This window comes from Salvelinus alpinus, chromosome 1 (assembly GCF_045679555.1).
Source record: "Salvelinus alpinus chromosome 1, SLU_Salpinus.1, whole genome shotgun sequence".
NCBI lineage: Eukaryota > Metazoa > Chordata > Actinopteri > Salmoniformes > Salmonidae > Salvelinus > Salvelinus alpinus.
In genome coordinates, this window is record NC_092086.1 from 67,856,526 (window position 1) to 67,878,764 (window position 22,239).

Sequence of the window (22,239 nt, forward strand, 5' to 3'; positions counted from 1 at the left end):
ATAAAAGTAATATTTATCGAACAAAAATAACATTTATTGTGTAACTGGGAGTCTCGTGAGTGCAAACATCCGAAGGTTATCAAAGGTAAGCGATACATTTTATTGCTTTTCTGACTTTCATGACCATGCTAATTTGGGGCTAGCTGTTCTAGCATTGATTGATACACTCACAAAAGCTTGGATTGCTTTCGCTGCAAAGCATATTTTCAAAATCTGACACGATAGGTGGATTAACAACAAGCTAACCTGTGTTTTGGTATATTTCACTTGTGATTGCATGATTATAAATATTTTTTGTAATATTTTGCGCCTTGCAATTCAGCAGTTGTTTAGGAAAATGATCCCGCTAAAGGGATCCGTAGCACAGAGAATTTGTCTCACAGAATTTACCTTTGAGATGTACCACATTGCATGTTGTTTGGCCATCTGACTCATTATCTTCCTCTAATAGATTGAGTTGAGGTTTGTGTTGTTTACAAACTCTGGCAAAATGGTTTTGTTTGCCACATGCTTTACAGGTGACACCATATGCTGGGCATTTGGCTTTGGATGAACTGAACAACAGTAATGACAGGGTAAGTTGTTTGCATTCTATGTTTGTTAATATCCCCTGTGAACTCTGTCTGTTTACAACTATATGTTTGCCGTTTTGATTCTGAATGTCGCTCACGGGAGGTGTACCGTCTCTGGTTAAATTTTCCTGATTTGCATTTGTGCTTGTTCACTTGAATGACACACGTCAATGGCTTTGTTCAGTGTGAGGTTCGGTTCTTTGAGCATGCGCACTCGCGCAGCTATATCTTTAGTGCCTATGATAAGCCTGTCACGGACTACTTCCTCTCGTAATACGCCAAATCCACGTGTCTGCCAGCTTCCTCAGATTTGCAATGTACTGCTCTGATGTTTCACATTGACTTTGTTGACAAGCATTAAACATGTACCTCACGTAGATCACGTTCCTGGATGGCTCAAAGTGTTTCTGTAGTGCCTCTATCATTTTTACCTGGTCAGTTCTCTCTGCTTCAGGCATATGAAGATGCCGCTGTAAGAGATTACATTCTTTTCCCATCACGGTTAGCAGAGTTGCTATGCGTACTTTTGCTTCCTTTTCATCCAGACCGGTAGCTATCTCATTGTGCTATAAAAAATGTCCAGTTGTTGTATGTATCGCCCTTTATGTCCATAGGCTCTGGTACTGGAATTACCGGGTAAGCCATTGTTGTTGTTGTCGTTATTCAAATGTTTTGATGCTGGTTAGCTAGTTTGCACGTCCCGTCCTACTATGCATTTATCCCTGATTAGTCAAGGATATACAGTACCTATTTGGTTCTGAAATCTGACACCATGTTTTGTATGGTGTTTATTCCATACAAAAAGCAAGGTACTGTTGATTAGAATGTCTACTTCAGCATCACTGTGTAGCATGCATACAGCTCCATTCAGTGCATAGTAAGTAATGCTTAAAACCTCTTGGCGCACGGATCCCTTTAACAGGATCATTTTCATAAACAACTGCTGAATTGCAGAGCGCCAAATTAAAAAAAAATTACTAGAACTATTTATTTTCATGAAATCACAAGTGAAATATACCAAAACACAGCTTAGCTTGTTGTTAATCCACCTATCGTGTCATATTTTGAAAATACGCTTACAGCGAAAGCAATCCAAGCGTTTGTGAGTTTATTGATCACTAGACAAAACATTACGAACAGCTAGCAGCAATGTAGATTGGTCACGAAAGTCAGAAAAGCAATCAAATGAATCGCTTACCTTTGATGATCTTCGGATGTTTGCACTCACGAGACTCCCAGTTACACAATAAATGTTCCTTTTGTTCGATAAATATAATTTTATATCCAAAAACCTCCATTTGGTTGGTGAGTTATGCTCAGAAATCAACAAGCTCGAGCAGTCATGAAGGGCAGACGAAAATTCCAAATAGTATCCGTAAAGTTCGTAGAAACATGTCAAATGTGTTTAAATAATCAATCATCAGGTTGTTTTTAACATAAATAATCGATAATTTTTCAACCGGACGGTAAACTATTCAATAAAAGAGATAAAGAAAATGTCGAGCTACAACTTTCGCGCGCATGAACTAATCGAAGGTCATTCAGCTATCCACTGACGAGTTTTGATAAATCTCGCTCATTTTTCAGAATAAAAGCTTGAAACTATGTCTAAAGACTGATTACACCCTGTGGAAGCCATTGGAAAATGAATATGGTTGATATCCCTTTAAATGGAGGAAAGGCAGGCAATGGAAGGCAGGCAATTTTTCAAAATAAGAGACACTTCCGGGTTGGATTTCCTCAGGTTTTCACCTGCAAAATCAGTTCTGTTATACTCACAGACAATATTTTGACAGTTTTGGAAACTTTAGCGTGTTTTCTATCCTAATCTGTCAATTATATGCATATTCTAGCATCTGGGCCTGAGAAATAGGCAGCTTACATTGGGAACGTAATTTTTTCCAAACATAAATATTCTGCCCCCTAGCTTCAAGAGGTTTTAACTTGGCTCACTCGTACTATATAGTATCACACTCAGATAAACATAACAGCAGCGCCATCTATTGGCTTGGCTACATCTCATAACATATTGCACCAAACACCGCGACTAAGACCTCCTCTGCAAAAAACTTCTAAATCAATAACAGATTTCTTGATTTATCTTAGATTAATTCTGACTATTTTAACGAAATTATTATTTTAAGGAAGTGGCTATGTTGTTGCTACGGTAACCAATGTTTTTTCTAAACTGTGCGTGCGCAGCCCCGAGACTGCCGCGCAGCTCCCTTGGACTGCTATGCATAAATATCCGCCCACAGAGAGAATCACAAGATTGAACTTCACTCAACTTTCTAGAGCAGTGGTCACCAACCGGAACTAGTCGATCTCCAAGGCATTCCTAGTCGATTGCCAAACATTTCTGTAAAAAAAACGATAAAGCCTTTTGTGTCCCTATTTTTTTTTATTGGTCTCGGGCTGTTGGCAGTAGGTGCACCCGATTCAGCTGCCCTGCATGCCGAGTAGGCGAACTGTTGACATTTTGAACCATTTCATGTGTCTGAAGGTACAAACTCAGCCTTCCCGATGGGCCCAGAGAGCAAATCAAGTGCACTATAGGTCTACCACTGGCAGATCGGATGCCTCAGATGACCATGTCTGCAGTAGATAAGAAGTAGACAAGTAGAAAAGAAAGCTACAGCAAAATTGATACTGTGAGATTTCAAAATGTTTAAAACCATTACTAGAGAGAGTCTGTCAACGAATACAGCGAAGCGTTGCTGTATTTATGATTGAGTTCATGTTTAAGTTCATACTCAGCACTGTCAACACTTTGTATTCAACACTTTTATAAGCCATAAAATGCACGTTCTTCCTACTTCCACTACAATAAGCAGTGCAGCAGTAATGAATGTGTATCTATAGGCTTGTGTTGTTGATATTATTAGCGGCTTGGGTCTTTTTGAATATCGAGGAATATTTCACTTTCTCTGTTCATAGGACTAACAACATGAATTTGTGCATGAGGCAGAAATAATGTGGTGCGACTCGAGTTTCGCCATCCGCTGGAAGAGACGGTGTCCCTTTTTTGGTCAGTGTCAGTGGAGGAAAGGGAGAGCGGAGGGATGTTGAGAGGTGGACCCTCAGTCTGCTGCTCTCTCCCTCCGCTGAGACTGACCATCAGATGCAGGTACCATCAGCCCAGTAAAATAAAAAGCTAATTATTTAAATGTATGCTCACTCAGCTAAGCTTCACAAGTAATACAACAACAGATCTGTTACCAGTGTGATCATATAGCCCACCTCAAATGTAGAAATATAATTTTTTAAATGGCCCAAACAACATTGCATTGGCAGGGCATTTCAAGCAAAGCCGATATGCGGTGATAATGTATTGGGCCTATAGCTTACTGCAAAAACCTCATTGTTACAGTACTGTAAAATAAGAATCTGAGCTAGATCTCAACTTGCATTTTGACTCAAAGTGATCTTGACTCAGTAAAGGTTGGTGACCACTGTTCTAAAGTTTTCCCTGTTAACACTATCAACATTTCCCTTTACTGTGGCAATTGCGATTGAATCAAGGCAATATTAGCCACTTTCAATGCAACATACCGAAACAAAACTAACTATGCAAGAGATTTTGTTGTAGGCTGAACGCATCGGAGTAGGATTCTATTGCATTGACACGCACTACTCAGCCCGTACTCTACACAGACCAGTGCGGCATAAACAACCAGACCTGCAGTAAACGTATATGCAAATAGACCATTTCCATTTATGGATCTGTGCCATTACTTTGAACTGGACTGTGTTTAAAGCATGAGCGGTCATAAGTAGATGCGCTTGTTTTTGAGATCAAAGCGAGAGCTACATGTAGCCACGGGTGCAATTATTTTCAAATCCTTCGCTAGTTAGTGAGATATTAGCCCAGTTATAGATCATTTGTAGTCAGCAATAGGGGAGTGACGTGTACACAAAACGTGTACATTTCTAGACATCTTTGAAAAGTGAGTCAGGTAAAGAGCTTTTATTTTTGTCTTAAAGGGGCAGTGTTATATTTACAGACAGGCCTAAATAAGCTAAGTACTGTAGCTTAATTTGTCTGATTCTCAGTAAGAATGGTATGGGAATAATAATGCATTTGATTTTGTAAAGTGGTTTCTTGCATCAAACAACACAACAACATTTTCGGTCACCTTCTTGTCTGAGGGACAAGTGGATAAACAGGTTAATGTCAAGCCCTGCATATTGTTTTCAAAAGTCTCATGGAATGTAGGCCTACATTGAACACCACACATTTACATTACATTTTACATTTTAGTCATTTAGCAGACGCTCTTATCCAGAGCGTCTGCTACTGTACACTGAATGATAGAACAGCTATTTTCATGTTCAAATGTTATGGGATGCATTTTCTCCATTGTTTTTGTTGGTAGGCCACACTGGTAGACCTACATTATGATAAAATAGCCACAGTAGCCTACTTGACCACTGTTAAAACTGTAACTAACGGGGGGGTACAGCCTCAGTGTTCACAGTAAATGTGCGCTGGAAGAATCACAGAATTTTCACAACGTTCAAGGTTGTGCTCAGCAGAACTGTAATTTGCTCAGAGACAACATTTTTCTGAGGGAACGTTGACGGTTACCCAGGAGGGACAAACCTGCCAGGGTACGATATGCCAACATAACACCCACGTCAAACCACACCGCCAAGACAACTCTCGTTTAGCTTCAGCATTTCTTTATGAGAAATCTTCAAAACGAGGCCAAATCACAAAGTACAGTCGCCCTTTAAACCCTCCTAAGGAATTATTCTAGACTTCACAAAGTCTTTTGAGTGAAGTCTTTTGAAAATAATTATACCTGGTGGTGTGGGGGCCTTCTGACGTATATTTACCACTAATGACCTTTCCTTATTACATGAATCTAATTGTTAAATCACAAATCAGACAGAACACATGCAATCTCGAAGCTATGAAAGCAACTAAGTGGAGCGATTCACTTTCTCCTCCGAGTTCTGAATGTTATTGTTGGCCATCAGAATGAACAATTCTCTGTTGTCCCAATGATGTTTTGATGATTCATAGTCCGTCACAACTCCTACACCCTATTCACACACATTCAGTGCTGAGACCCTAGTGTTACAGAGAGAGCATAATAATGCATCCACGTCAATAACAAATACAAATGGTCAAAAAAAACTAAAATGTCCCAAAAACATGCATGCTCAAACCTCTCCACTCCATTTTAGAGGGACCAACACATTTCGCAGACAGGTATAAAGGGAAAAGGGAAGAGATACCTAGTCAACTGAAATGTGTCTTCCGCATTTAACCCAACCACTCTGAATCAGAGGTGCGCATAGGGTCAAGCCATGTTGCCATTTCTACTGTACCAAAGTACTATGACAGCGGTGGAATCTATTTGAAAGGTCTTACTACCATCAATATTTATTTTCACAATCTTGATAATGAAGCAGTCCTCAGACACTTTCCTTATTTGTAGGGTGTCAAATCAGCTCTATCTTCTATTACTGTCATAATTTGGCGACATCAAAGGCTCAGAGTGTTCGTCTGGCTAGATAGGGCTTTACAGTAGAAACATCTAGGTACTGTGAAACGCAGCGGCGCTGACTTCACGGCTCAGTCTGCTCATCACTGGCTGAGTTTCCATGCTAGGAGATTTGCCGGGGATGATTACAAGTTGAGGTCCCCTACATGCCATCATTTTGTTAGAAGTTAAGCTGGAATCGATTGCCTGCAGGAAAACGCATCACAACTGCAGCTCTACGTGCCTTAAGAAGATTCACGGGGGTTGGTGGTTGGATGGAAGTACGTTTGGTTAAAGGGGAGGGGGATGCCACAGTCAGTCAAGAATCGAGGCTGGTCTAGGGCAGCTGCCTCCTTCCTTCCTTCCTTCCTTCCTTCCTTCCTTCCTTCCTTCCTTCCTTCCTTCCTTCCTTCCTTCCTTCCTTCCTTCCTTCCTTCCTTCCTTCCTTCCTTCCTTCCTTCCTTCCTTCCTTCCCCACCACACTCTTCTCCAAAGTATCTTGAAGGATCCACTAACATACATAAAGACAGCAAGCTGTGTTGCCATGGAAACTTCGCACTGGCTCTAATGTTGTTCCATGCCATTTTTTTTATTTTTTTTACCAAGAGTGTTATAATCCCAAATGACGTGTGGAATGAAATCAAAGTCATGTGGTGGGCACGGTTGCATTTGCTTATAGAATGGAGAGTGACACGGTTAGGCATTTCTATTTGTTTTTAACTTCAAATAAATGCAGCGAGGGATTCATTTAAAACATGATTTTGACGCTTGTCTTAAATGACTCTATTGACAAGTTGGACTAATAGACTGCGTGTGGCGGGTGAGTTTGAAGGCCCTTAATGAACAGAGGCAACCATCCGGAAAGTTCTAAGTGGAGCGATGGCGGTATAAGTCAATTGTTGGGAACCATTCCACTCAATTGAGGTCTGTGTGCAGAAGCAACTGACACTTGATTTAGATGACACACATCTTTTAACAAGGTTTGCCTCACACACAGACGGTAGGTAGCAGGGAGGAACATTTTGTAGATAAAGGGTGATAGTGTGAAAAGGTACACTGCAAAAAAAAATGAAATTCAACATTTCAGGTAATGACTGGCAAGGTGGGGCAATGAGACTGTCACACTTTGCTGACTTAGATAGAGAGAGCACTGTAACAAGGAAATCAAGGATAAATCATAACCAATAAATCAAGTATATCAAATGAAATCTTAAATTAAACTAATATTTAACTCCTGGCCCTTTCCATTCCCCTATCAGAGAAGCCTACTGTTTAAGGCTACTGCTTTATTCATGACCTTATCAATAACTAAAAACTCATCTGCCCATGTCGCACCATGCCAGTGGCACACACCAACCCAGAAAGACGTCCAATAGCGATGCTCACTTTAAGAGAAGGGAAGAACAAGAGCTAATCTTCCGAGCACCGTTGATGTCTATGAAAGCCACAGATGAATAATAGAGGACTGCGCTCCAAAATGAAATATAATGGAACATAGGAATTCATTTTTTCTTTCAGAGCCATATAATCATTATCATATTTGTCTTTTTTTTTATTGGGATGATAGATAAATAAATAGCAAATCGTTTTTCCACTACAATATCCTGGCTCTGAATTTATCTGCCTTCTTTAATCACAACAATGACAAATAGATAACCCTATGCTGCGTTTTTAAATTGCCAATTTATCTAAAAGGGAGGCTTTGCATTTGCTACATGCCCTGTTTGCTCACTCACACGGAACCCCTACATCGGATATCAACCCAGGAGGCAATACATTGCATCTTATGTCAGTTAATATGCTAGCAAACATGTTCTGATGAGACAAATACTACTTACTAATTTCACTAATTATTTCTTAATGTCTTGTACAAGTTACATTGCAAGAGTTGTTAAGACATGCTTGTTATAAACATCTGACAACAAATAAACATGGGTTTACTTTTCGTCAACAGCCTAATGATTAACGTCACAATAAAACATATCAACTGCCACTCACATCATTCATTATGCATTATTTATTATCAATGACATATGCCATTGACCCGAGCCTATCTCTTGAAACATGCCCATCTCTTGCCTGAAATAATGAGTACTGTATAGCTAAGTGTAGTGTGAGTACAGTGTATGAGTTTTTTGCTCCCAGAGACAGAAGTACAGTACATGACATGAGGAAGACACACGCTCCAGATAGTGCTATGCATCTAGGTCAACCTCATTCCCCTACTCCTCGTTCTGCCACATGATGAACAGCACCAGGTAGGCTGCATAACAGCACCACATGAACCCTGCAGCAAACACAGTACAGGCTAGGGCTGCTGTTGAAAAATCCTCTGCATCACACTCCTCACAAGGATACTTCATTATGTAGCTTGGAAAGCTCCTTGAAATACTCGGCCAAGGGAGACACTGACATCGGCGATGCGCATAGAGAGGCAGAGGTAAAGCAAGGACAGCCCAGCTAACCGCCGCTCTGTTCTGCTAGAGAGCAGCGTGCTGTAGACTGACGAACAAGAGCCTTCCTTTTGGACGCTGTTGCATAAGAGCTCAGACATACACGCACGCACGCACGCACGCGCACACACACACACACACACAGTGCACTCACACACACGCACATCCATGCTCACAGCCACACTCAGCCAACGTGGAACTTGAAATTCCACTGCAGCCAATGTTGAATCAAGAATTAATGCTCCTCTGGCTGGTGCAGTGCTCCAGTATACAGTAGGCTTAGAACTCAGACGGTAATAAGAGGATTCAACCAATCCGGTTTAATACTGACTTTAGGAAACCAACCAATGTGAGTGAGTGTCAGTGTTACTTTTCCTTCGCTTTTAATACAAGCTTATTAATTGATGGGCACCAGACCTCTATCAACATTGCTACTATAGTAATTGAATTCAAACCTACATATAGAGGGACGTTAGTAAGGCAACGTGACGAAGATCACACTGTTCCCTCTGGTGTGAAGGCCTGCTGTGGTTAGTTAACACTGTGTGGTGACTGTGTAAATTGCATGTCAACTGGTTTACATTTGGTATGAAGTAGCAGGGACTCACCGAACACAGTCCTGGCTGGGACGGACTCTCTGTTGAGCCAGAAGGACACCTGGGATAGGATTACTGTCATGATGCAGGGCAGGTACGTCTGGATGACAAAATAACCAATCTTCCTCTTCAGATGGAAGTGTGTCGTCATGACAACATACTCTCCTGTTGTCGGGCGGGATGGAGAGGGGTTAAAACAGAGAATTATGCGTTAATAATTAAGTTATTGTGTCATGTCCAGTTGGACGGCCACTTGTTAAAGCTCTTGTGTTCCTGTGAATGCTACAAATTCGATCTGATATACAATAAAGAAATAGTGAGATTGCAGTTCCGACTGCGTCATGCTGGAGCTCGGCGCCTGAGATTGTCACTGCACCCTGCCGTCACACCTGCAACCCTTGTACATGTGACTATTAAACACTCTGGATCTGAATCTGAATCAACACCCGACTTTAAAACAATGTACATGGAAAATATTAGATCCAATCTACAGTAGGTGCTTCGCTGGTTCATAATCTTCAGATGTGAAATAATATACTACATAATTATAACATACTACAGAGGAAATCTGTCTGTGTGCTTTACAGTGGTTTGCCATGTTACAAGCAGGTTCTTTTATTGCTATAGAGATTTATTAGTATTGTTATAGGCCTACTTTATCAACTAACTCAGTAACGTGGCATAACCCAATTCATCAATGGATTGACAGCAATGGGAATTAATTAGGTAGTAATAAATTGGCTCTTTATGTTTGACAGAGACATAAACAAAGGAATCAATATGCACTTATTAAATGGCCATGCAAAATTAATTACATTTTTTTGATAAATCAATGGTACCTCAGAATTAGCATATACAATTTAATGAGATAGGTATTGTGACTTTCAAACACCGACCAATAAAGAAACAGTAAAGGCTGTCTTAAGCATAGATTTCTATGGTCTTATGCACTACCTTTCTGCCTGCAGCTAAACTCACTGTAAAGGGGTCACCCATTCTACACTGTCACTAATTATGCCATGCAGCATCAATGAACCAAAAAGAAGAAAAATGATGTGATGCCCACAAGGGAAATTACAAATCTGGGACATGTTCTCGAAGTAAGCCTACAAATGGAGAGCAGTGGGAATGTGATGCAGCTCTTTGGAGATAAAGGAGAGGGAGGTTTAGAGTATGTATATTTTACAAGGGAAACAAACCTGTGCTGGACTGGACAACCCCAGAGTCCACACTTTGCCCCATCAAATCATACTGGTTGAGCCGAGAGCCATCTTCAGCCACCACGACAGACTGGGCTGCCCCTCTCGTCCACACGTACACAACCTCAGCTCTGGTGTAAGCATCTGTCAGGGAGAAGAGCGAGGGGAAGAGAAACAAACAACATCTCAATCTGACTAACCTTTAAACAGCCAAGTCAGATTTCCTCCCTCCTGGCAAACCATCTGACATGTCAAAGCAATCCACAGTACAGTGTTGCTTCAGCACTGCAGAGGATTTGTACTGCAGAGGAGCCTCATTACTGAAATATTTAGCGAGCCAGTTTAAAGTTGAGGCTTGGTCTTTTATTCATGCTGTGTTATTCTGAACAGACTGACTCGTCATTGTCGGGCTCCTCTCTCTTTCTCTCTCTCACTCTTTCTCTCTCTCTCTCTCTCTCTTTCTTTCTGTACTTTTCAAGGATGTTTTGGGGTCAGAAGACCTGGCGGCCATGAGCACTTGGCACGATGTGCTGAAAGTATGACAGGGAGTACTGCATCCGATAAACAAAGGTCTCTGCTCTGCCATGCGCCTAGTGAGGCCTAGAAGGGCCTGGGAGGTCAGATCCTGCCTGAGGACAGCTGTAGCGCCACTGTCAGCTCGTATCAGGTACGAGAAGCGGGTTTCCGGTCAGAAGGGAACAAGAGAGAGAGAGATAGAGAAGGGGGGGAAACACTCACAGCTGCCAAACTTCAGTGGACAAGCATGGGCGTCCATGGGGAAGTCCTCCAGGTGCATGGGACACTCCGCCCTTACTGTCAGTCTGGAAGGAGGGAGGAAGTGAGGGAAAGATACAGAGAGAGAAAAAGAAAGAGAGAGGGAGAGACAAAGAGACACAGAGAAAGAAAGAGAGACAAAGAGAGAGAGAGAAATAGAGAAAGGGAGAGAGGAGAGATTGAGAGAGTGCGAGACAGAAATAGAGCGAGAGAAAGAGAGAGAAATAGAAACTGGCAGTGAGGGACAATGCTGCAAACCTGCAGCCTTTTCCTGACATCACAGTGAAAAAGGGGAACGTCAACCCACCCATGACACGTCATCCATTCTTCAGCTCTACATCGCCACGCCATGAATAAGAACTCACACTGTGTCCACATCTGCGGAGGTTAGAAGGTTTTATGGCCACCCCCTGTGACCCTCACATTAGCTCTGTTTTGTGAGCATTGAGAGTTCACGTCTGGGACCATTATTTATAATGTTTCAGCTCAAATGAAAACCCACAGTGGGCCTCCACTCTACCACTATATTCTACACTACTCGCTCTACTCACTAAAGGTCTTATCTTAGTGCTCCCCACTGCAGTATACAATCTCTTTAAGGATTCATATTTTGCTGGATACCAAAAGTATTTTCTAGGGCAGAAAGTAACCTTACAATGTACTGGGATCACGATCACCATGGGACTGGTAAACTTTACGACTATTGTCTTCAGAGAAAATTATGTTCTGCTTCCCAGTAAGGATTTCCATTTTCAGTGTTAAAAATACCTCTTCCTGAATCTAATGCAACGAAAACACTTACCTCATAGTGTAGAGCAGAGTTCCCTCCTCGGTGATTCGTAGGAGTTTGTTGGGCATAGTCATGTTGTGGGCCACAGACTTCTTGCCATTGTGAAAGAATGTGTCAGGGGTCCAGATTTTACTGGCCATTAGGTTGTTCAAACGGAGAACAGACATTGGACCTTTAAATTTTAGCCGCTCGTCCTTCCAGCTTTGACGAAAGAACACGTCAATGGTGTATTCCTGTGAGAGAGAAGGCAAGGTCAGGACCCAGGAGAGGTAGGTTGTCTCTAGTCATCCTATATCTGCCAGGCATGTTACAGACTATATCATTACTTCCTTTCTCTCACATCCATGTATCAGAAATTGCCTGTTTTTCCTGCTGGTGAGTGTCTTGTCTTGCCAAGGTAGAGGCTTCAACAAAGGTAGGTCTATCTAACTGGCGGATTGGCTTCCATCTCTTCCTTCCAGCTAGTCCTCATGAATGTGTTGTCAATAAACATGAGGAAGAAGCACATTGCTCTAGATTTTAGCACACCAAATACAAACACTGGCACGATATCTCACTCTAACATGCACTAGTCGCCATGGCTAAGAGCAGCTTTTAATTATTTCAGAATGCCTGACGGAGTTAGCTAGCCAGCGAATTTACAGCGTTCCGGTTCTCCGGTTTTCCCCCGGCCGTGAGTTAATTACTGTGAACGGTAACAGAGCTGCAAGGTAATGGAAGTGGACTGGAAAGGGAAATGGTAGCTACTGTAGCTGTTCCTTTTGGCCAGCCCATTCCGTGACTTACTGTGATGTAGCGCAGCAGCAAAAACGTGCAGGTCCGTATGTTAGAGCATGTACAGTAATAAAATCATAATATGTCAAATACACATGGTTCAAGTGCACCAATAGCAAACCTCCATCAAGATTGTGTGAGAGAGAGAGAGAGAGAGAGAGAGAGAGAGAGAGAGAGAGAGAGAGAGAGAGAGAGAGAGAGATTCACATACTGTATGTCCCGGGACTTGTTATTCCTGTGTACATTACGCAGAGTCAGATTAGTAATTGTTTTGCCCTGATTCATCCACAGTGGTTAAAGAAGACGTCTCAACAGAGCAATTATGAATAAATCAATCTCACCATCGTTATTGCCATTCAATCAATATCTCTTCAATATCCAACATGATTTTCAAACGGTAGGTACGCCCACCTTTGGTCAATGAAATTGCGTTTGGAAGCAGGTAGGAGGACAGGTAGAACATTCTGAAGGGTAATTTTGCAAAGACTAGTCTGAATCATTCCACTGTCAGTTTATATCTCTGAGTGGGATTATATCAAATCACATTATCCAGTCATGATAGCCATAGGAAGGGTAATGTCTCTAGCCATAACCATAGTATCTGTTCTCTGTGGTTGTATCCCAAATGGCACCCTATTCCTTATGAAGTGCACTTATTTTGACCAGGGCCAATAGGGCTCCATGAAAATGTGTCAAAAATAGTGCACTAAGCCGGGGTTCTATTTGGGACACGGACTGGGACTTTACAATCTAGTCCCAAGCACCTGCCAATACACTGTACATCATGGCCAAATCTAAAGACGAAGGCTACACAAGATCCAAAGTCATTATACCCACATCAATACCAAGCCCTCTCCGCTTGGGTCATGCCATGCAATAAAAATGGACATACAAATATAATTCCATTTAAGACTAGAAGTTGTATTGATCTTGGAAATGAATGAGCCAATTGGTCTTGGAACATTTCCTCGCTCGTGACATTTCATTCATGTCGAAAACTAATGGGGCTGATCAAATTTATAAACATTTTACCTTTGAAACCACATCAAAATAGGTTAAGGGGAGAACATGGACACAGAACTGGTGACATTTCAGAGAGGGGAATAACAGAGAGGAAAGACGGGCATACCATGTCATGGTCCGAGACGGGCCCAATACTCGTCACGAAAATGTCAGTCTTGACTTCAGTTACACGCTCTGTTGAACCAAGAAATTAGGAGAGTGAGTGTCGATCAGGGCTCCTCATTAGCTCTAACTAGCACGTAATCCTGGGGAGCATTGCCCTTTGATCGTATCATTCCCTAATTTTCACAGAGCCCCCTTCCAAAATGACACCTTACAATCCTGATTTTGAGGTCAATAACCATTTCTGCGGTTCTCCGTGTCAGTGTCAGGACCATTACCTGGGGACTGATGGAATCTCTTCATGAATTTTCAAATCTCTTGGCTGAGATCAAATTTCACCTGGTCTGACGTATGTTGAGTACCTTCATCTGTACAGCATTATGTTTTGAAGTGGAAAATGGAAACATGATTTACATCAGGAATGGTGTCAATCATAATGTTTAATTTCTCTCCATTTGCCACTGAAAATGTAATATTCCCTTGCCTGTTTGTCTCCACACAATCAATTCCATAAGAATACCCTTCACCTTCCAGTAGGTCTAGATGTCTCTCCATTACTCTGTCAAGTTGAGTCGAATATAGAGCAGTATACGCAAGAACTGTCTGGCACAGTGCACTTCCATGAAAAGTGCCAAAACTACCCAAGGTCCCAATGAGAATATCTACACCATACACTATTTCTCAAAATAATTAGTTGAGTTATTCACCAAGGAGCTTTATTTTCATATTAAAAAGATACTTGCTCTTGATATCATGCTTCTAAGGAAAGAGCGAACAGTAAATCGCCCTCCTGAAGATTCCACTGATATGACTGCAAAGGCAGAAGAAAAAAAAGACATGAGGATGCTTGTGACGATAAGCGAATGAAATGCTGATTTATTTTTCATCAAGCAGGACAAAGGACTCCAGCCGTACTGGTTTTTATGTGTTCTGGAGTGCTATCATCCAATTAATGGTATTGGCAAACGACCAATAGTAAACCTCCAGGGTGGTGCAATCTCGTGCCATCAATTCTAAATAAGACAACAAAGGATTCCGAAAATTAGCAGCTGTAAAGGTAATTTACAGCATGCAATAACCATGTTATTGAATAAATCCAAGTAACTCATCATCACCCTTTTATCTCCTACCAGCTCTAACTTGAGAATGTTATGAGTTGGTGAGAAACCATTGTACAGTACTGTACCTCCCAACCCTGGTCTGAGACGATTGTCATAGCCATCCAGGAGACGGTCTAGGATCCGGGTGAACACTGTAGTGTTGTCTTTCTGCTCATCCGTCTGGCCATTCTGTCCAGAGCTGACAAAAAGGAAGAGTAATTTTGGACAGTGAATTCAGTAAATTGATGCAGGAGTGTTGGAGCTAAATCCCGGCTGAGCAACTTCTCTTGATCCTCTAAAATCTACTTCCTCGGAGGAAACAGAATTTTTATAAAGCCATATGAATGTGAGAAATACGTTTATTTGATCCACAGGGCATGACATTGTACACATGCAGAACTCATAATGCATTACACCTTAACGTGGCCTATTAACAGCAAAGGACTAATTGAGTATGCTCTTTGAGCAACACGAAACTAAATGCTGAAGGCAAACTCAGAATACTCACAATCAGTAAACGTGCGAACGCAGTTAACATCACCACTCATAAATATTTCAACACAGTAATCAGTAGCAATACAGATTTAATCATGCTGTGTAAATTTGTATTTTATCAACAGGAGGTGTGGATGGAGAGGGAAATGGTCGGCATTGGAAGGGGCAGGAGAGATTCCTTCACTCCCTCAAAATAATCACAGGAAAGCCTTAATCATAAATAATCGTTTGCCTCTGAGCAATCATCTTCTTTTTTCCCCCGCCCAATCGCAGACCACACTGGTTTGATTGCATGCTAAATAAACTGTCCCCAGTGTTTGGAAACAAACTCTGCTCCGAAAACAGCTCCAAGGAGAAGGGAAGGTCTGCAAAGATTAGTTAGCATGGATCGTTGGATGGGAAGGTGGGGAATCTGAAGTAGCGAGTAGCAGGAGGAGTTAACGGAACAGCTGAGAGGATATGCATGCAGGCAGCCACAAATGAGGGAGAGAGATAGAGAGAGTGAATGAGAAGGGGGAGGGGGAGAGGCATATCACACGGCTTTAAATGTGAGCTGTTGAACGATTCTTCCCAATAAGGACATTCTACTCGCATCGCTTCAGAAATAATATAGTTAATATGACATCAACCACACCATTCATTACCACATCGGCGATTTGTTCAAAGGCCACTTCCTGCTAAAATGACTTTTATGGAATCTAAATAATAATTAAGAACTTTGATAAATAACGGAATATGACACACATTGGGCGTCAGAAAGTCTTACTGATGGCAATTCCACATTCAACTTTTTGGGTAAAACTTGAAGATATGGCAAAGCCTTCCTTGCCTTAGCTCAAAGATAAGAGAAACTACGTGCACACACACACACACATTTATGTTCTGCTTTCTTGATGATAGACTGAGTAAACACAACATGCCGGAGGTTTTTGATTTACCACAGAGATACAGTACATTCCAACAGATACGTTCATTATATCCTCCTTACAAAAAACCACAACAGCAAATGTGCAAGGATGCCTCAGAGCGCTTTCAAGTGAGCAATAATTAAAATGCACTTGACATAGGGTATATTTGGAAATGGGGGGGTAGAGGAGGGGAACGGCAGAGGGAGGGGTGCAGATAACCAGAGAGCAATGGACTGGATGTTTATGAGCTGACTGGGGCAACTTCCTCTTAAAACATTGTACACCATCCCCATCTACAGGTCATCTGAACAGCAACAGTGCTGCTCAGTACTGCACGCTGCTGCAGCCCCAGCTCGCATGACCGTCCACATACTCAGGAGCTCTCTCTCTCTCTCTAGACCTTCTTCAGAACACCATAGTTACCCCATTATAAGGTCCTTCTCTCCATCCACAACACAAATGTGCGCATAACTGATTACTGCACCTGTTTAAAAACCCTCCAAGAATTGTGTTTTGAATCCTAGAGGTAAATACAGTGAATTACTAGTTAATAATTACACTGCAGTTTATGGGGACAGTTGTAAGGTAGAGTAATCAGGGGAGGTGTTAATTGGTTAAATGGGCCATCCTTGAAGAAGTGCAGTTAAAATACATTCAACTCACGGTTGATTACTGGGGAGGATGTCACAGCTCACGGAAAATAAATCCTTGAATGGCAATTCCATTAGACTGATGAGATATGCATGCATGTTCGACCACATATTCCATCTACAAACATGTTCTTGAGCATGTAATCGGTGGTGTTTACTCTTAACTGTACATACGACAGTAACCGAGACGCAAAAGACCAAAATATCTCAATAAATGACCATTTAAGTCAACTTCAGTGAATGGCTCTGACAGTTCAGCTAAATCATTTAGGCTTGCAGAATAGCAAGACCCAACATTACTCATTTAAGAGTTGAGCATCTTCATGCTATATGATTATCTAGGCATATTTACGGCTTCATTTGCAAATAGTGAATCCTTGGTATTTGCATGATTTTGGTTCAATGTCAAACTTCTCAAAGTTTATCCTAGGACTGGATTAGTATCGAGGTGCCCACGCAAATGTCTGACATTTCAATGGCAGGATTAATAGTGTGACAATCACATTTCAGAACCAGATATCGCTGTCATCTCTCATCCCATCACACTGTGGTACTGAGTGGTGTGGTCAGGGCACAGACCCCATCTGTATTCCCAAGTGCGACTTTCTATATTGGACTTCCCCTCTAGCTAAAGTATGTCACTTGAGACACATACATCATTTGAATGAATGACAGAACATCTGAGACATGCACTTCTCTACTTTGGTTAAATATTCAGTGCTGCTGAGCCAATGGAAACTTTAACACAGTAATTGCTATTTTGGGCAAATCAGCCCCAGCTCGTGTTCACCTCGTATTACCTCATTGCAATTACAGTGTGGAGTCGTGAAGTGATGGCCTAATTATTGCCATCCTAGTGACTTAGGCACAAAGGAAAAATATGGTCACCTGGCGAAACGTGATCATTACATTGTTTTCTCACAGACTGTCAGTGAGGGATGTACTCCAACATGACATGACCATCACAAAATCAATTCTAATTCCGCTCTGTTGGGGACTTGAGAGACTAGTACATTTTTATTGTAACTAGACCATAGAACAAAACACTGATTCTCCTTCCTGGGCCAAATCTAGCTCAGCAAATGTTTTTGTCGGTGTGGTCGCCCACCTTACCTTTTCCCACAAAGCACATTGGCCATCAGCAAACAGGCCCACACGCATAGTATGACCGTTCCTGTCCGTCCACCCATGGCCGGAGAGTGGTTTGTCACTGAAGGAGGAAGAAAACAACACATTAAACAATACAACAGTAGGCTACCATTGACACGAATGGCTCAAAAGACAATCAAAGAAGATACAATTGAGGAGTTGAGGGATCCTCAAACCAAGACGATCAAGGACAATAAGAGGCAGGCAACGTTCAACTAAAACCAGCCATTCCCAATCCCTACGTTGTATCTTTTGGTTTATATTAGTGCCCAACTTATGCAAACACGCAACAACAAAAAACGAATTACATTAAGATACGGTGATGGGTCGAACCTCAAAGCACTATATGTTTCACAAGTTAGCCCTACGTTCACAACCTGAACTGCATCTGCCAGCTCATATGTCATGATTCAGTCCCACTATTTATTATACTTCATTTAACTGCCTAAAAAGAAACACCGTGAGAGCGCGTCTGAATGAATTTGATACATTGGAGGCGATGTATCCGTTGCTTCAAACAGAACTACGTTCCATTATGAAGAATATATTTCGCATGATCCGACGAGACACATTACGCACGCATATTGCGATAAATAATTGCGAAAATAATCAAACACGTTACGGGTTACACAGTCTTGTTTGTCGTGTGTTATCCTGACACTTGTATTATAGCTTACTCATAGCCTGCAATTGAAACGCGTCGGTACCGCAATATTAAACCAAATCCTCTTATATTCACCCATTTTCACCTTATCCAACATCGTCATGTCAACCCAGTTTCAGATGATGTTAAGAGGTAGGCTACGTTATTGCGTTATACAAAGACAATTGTTTGCCAGATGCCCGTTTAACTGAACCCAGAAAAAAATATATAACAATGTTTCCCACAGCAGCAATGAATTACCCACGAAAAATACGCTGTAATCAATAGCTACACCATTATGCCACAAACGACTACAATAACCTGTCAATAAAACATACATAGAAAAAAATGCGCCTGTTACTCGCTTCAATTGCTCCAAGGTGCACTTGAATATGCTGAGAACGAAGCTGTGCAAAGGACGTGCAATGTTCTCTTAAAATTCCGTTAGTATGACAATGATTTGATAAAGCAGGGATAATGCAGTTTAGCGTAAAAATCCCATACAACCACATTTTCTAAATCATTCCGTTGAAATGCATCCGCAGTATAAATATATTGAGTTCAGGGAGATATTTAGCATGCAACTGGCATTTCTCAAGGCTCATCTTAAACATGACCAGTAGTCTAATTCAATTCGTGCGTGGTGAGTAGCCTATTAAGCAACTGTATGATTCTATTTTCGGAGCTCTGTCCAGTGCTGAAACAACCTCGACAAAAACATAAAATATCATACCACAGCAGATGCCCCCTTAAATAGTCTTAATTTTCAATAGCAAACTCCACGTCCTCCACTCCCCGATCGTTGCAACTCCTCTACCATTCTGCCTCTGTTAGGCTGAACACAACTCACTGCAGTTCTAAACGCAAGTCAAATTCCCCGACCTCCTTCTGCACCGATAAAGACAAGCAAAATGAAAAACGATTAGTTCACTTACAGCGATATACCAGAGATATTCGAGGCTGTCGTGTCCTCAAACTTTTATGTACATCTTTTTTTTTTACACGGATTCAATGAGAAAAATCCTCAAAGATCTCAGATCTACTGCCGAATTTGAGCTTGAGGCTGGAGGAACGGCTGCTGACGATGCTGAGTATGCGCAGGTCTCGCGCACTATTCATTGGTGTGGGGGGTTAAACTCTTCTCAGTCCCCAACAAATTGGTTATCTAACTACAAAATCTACTGTAAATACTGAGATTGCAGCCAAATAAAGCTTTACTTTACCAGGACAATAGTAATATGTCCCTGGGTAAACCGGATGTGAAATAGGCTGTGACTTCATGCCAGGGCAATTTTATTTTAGAATGGAAGGTGGTACCACTCTCTCATCTAAAGACCAATCCGCCCATTTTTGTTATATGCAGCACAATTTAACTTCCACTGCTGTCGACTTAATCTCTTTTCAGTGGCTGCAAAATTAAATCCTCTTACATTTTCAACCGGCTCACTTGTTTTTTTGCCCCTCTTTCTCTCTGACTGATGTTTCCCTATATAAACTGCGTTTTATGTTTATTGAATGGATAGGCTATATCAACTGGCACGACATTCCTCTATGACCAAAACGAATATCTCCAATCGATTATTACATGTTTATCACATAGCCAATCAAAGAAGACACTCAATGCATATAAAAAAAATAACACATTCATACATGAATAGGTTACATTCTTCCCAATATTGAATAGGTTACAATCTTCCCAATATTGAATAGATTACATTCTTCCCATCGTTCCCTCACCCGATAGATTTGATGAGACGAGCCACACCGAAATCACCTTGAATCACTCACTCACTGTACCCTAAAAGTCCAGGATTCGCATCGAGACAACAGGACCGCCTGTGTTTACAGCCAAATATTATGCTGCTATTGCCTGCACTCCACGACTGAACATAGACAGAGCTGGAAAAGCAGAGCTGTGCTATGCATCTGCAAAAACCGCCTGATGAAATCAAGCGTATATTTTTGTAGTCATCTGTGTATTTCAAATTAAACTACAAACCAGAAGACATTTTAATCATGATGGGACATGTAATAACTCACAATTTATGTAGTCGGTTTATTGCCCTTATCAATGCATAATACACACTGATATCATGTGTTTGTTTTATTACGTTTACAACAGACTATGATGACATCTAGACTACTCGTCCTTCATGCACAAATCATAACTCCTCAATGCGATATTAACACTGAATTGTATTTACCAGACTACGGTATCTCTGACCCATGCTGTGCATCTGCAAAAACCGCCTGATGAAACCAAGGGTATTATTCGTCTTGCCTGAAATGGAACAGGGTTTATGTGTTGAGTTACGCATACTCAATATAGTGTATGAAGGAGTTATGGAAGACGTCATAGACTATATGCATCGGTATTCAGTAAGGTTTCTGTCGGCCCTCGTCTCTCATTCTCACTCTCTCGCTCTCTGTCCGTCGATCTTGTGCTCTACACAGATCGTGAGGTTGCCTAGCCCATGTGCATCGACCTTAATGCTGCAAGTGCATATTTCTACCCGTTATTCAAAACGAAACGCCGAAGAATTAATGTAATTGTAATGTATGTAGTATATTTCCAGACATGCTTCTTCACTGTCCAATGACATGAAAACGGGCACTGTGAGTTGGTTTGCTTGTGTGGCCACGCGCGTGCGCGTTCATGCATGTGTGTTCGCACGTGTCCAGTTAGCAAAATTACACACGAACACATTTAATGCAATTCTCATTGCAATTCTCTACTCATTTTGCCATGGACTGGAGATAAATGTTTGCATTTTTAAAGCACATTTCCTGCAATTCTACACATTTACCAATACTGGAGGTCAGGGTCTCTGGGCACATAACCTAAAAATTGTTAGCTGATGTGGCTAAAAGAGTGACTGTCAGTGACTGACATAACAAGAGAAAAACTGCTGATCCACAACCAAATTTCGAAATTGGTATTCTACTATACCTCCATCCCCCCAAAAAAGGACAATATCTGAGAGTTGCCCTACTTTCCTTCAGTGCAAGTGAGGGAGAGGGGCTGTGGTGTAGTGTAGTGTGGAGATGTAGGGCTCAACATCAAAGTGATGGATGATAGTAATTTATGCAACTGCCTTGTTTGATGTGCAGGTTATAAGGATATAATCACTGCTTCCAAAGTAATGTTTTGAATCAAAAAGTACATTCGACTTTCTGGCATTTTATGGGTCACCATTTACATTGACTTTTATTTTCTGTTTTCATATTCCATGTCAATGAGCATACAGTAACACGGTGAAATGTGTCATCTTTCTTTGCTGTTTTTGTTCCATTATCTACAGTGCTCAAGAAGTATTGACAGCGCTTGGCTTTTGTTGTGTTACAGCCTGCATTTAAAATGGATTCAATTGAGATTTGTTTATCACTGGCCTACACAAAACACCTTATAAAGTCAAAGTGGAATTATGTTTTTCCAAATGTTCCCAAATTCATTACAAATGAAAAGCTGAAATGTCTTGAGTTAGTAAGTATTCAATCCCTTTGTTTTGGCAAGCCTAA

General features: G+C 41.3%; 1 protein-coding gene across 5 annotated transcripts in view; it reads right to left on the bottom strand.

The window, feature by feature from the left end:
• LOC139583853 (gamma-aminobutyric acid receptor subunit alpha-1-like) overlaps window positions 1-21,051 on the bottom strand; it is a 37,483-nt gene extending 16,432 nt beyond the window's left edge. Inside the window, exons 1-8 of one of the 5 annotated variants that reach the window (XM_071415419.1) lie at window positions 20,925-21,051; window positions 18,042-18,138; window positions 14,962-15,074; window positions 13,780-13,847; window positions 11,889-12,109; window positions 11,051-11,133; window positions 10,313-10,456; window positions 9,126-9,278 (exon numbers count right to left, since the gene is read on the bottom strand). In XM_071415419.1, coding sequence (XP_071271520.1) covers window positions 9,126-9,278; window positions 10,313-10,456; window positions 11,051-11,133; window positions 11,889-12,109; window positions 13,780-13,847; window positions 14,962-15,074; window positions 18,042-18,118 — 859 coding nt within the window. In that variant the 5' untranslated portion in view covers window positions 18,119-18,138; window positions 20,925-21,051. Of the gene's footprint in view, window positions 1-9,125; window positions 9,279-10,312; window positions 10,457-11,050; window positions 11,134-11,888; window positions 12,110-13,779; window positions 13,848-14,961; window positions 15,075-18,041; window positions 18,139-19,058; window positions 19,260-19,453; window positions 19,565-19,655; window positions 20,021-20,457; window positions 20,629-20,924 lie in introns of those variants that run through there. The other 4 variants (XM_071415409.1, XM_071415402.1, XM_071415416.1 and 1 more) reach the window with 4 other exon arrangements.
• Between the last annotated feature and the right edge of the window lie 1,188 nt (window positions 21,052-22,239).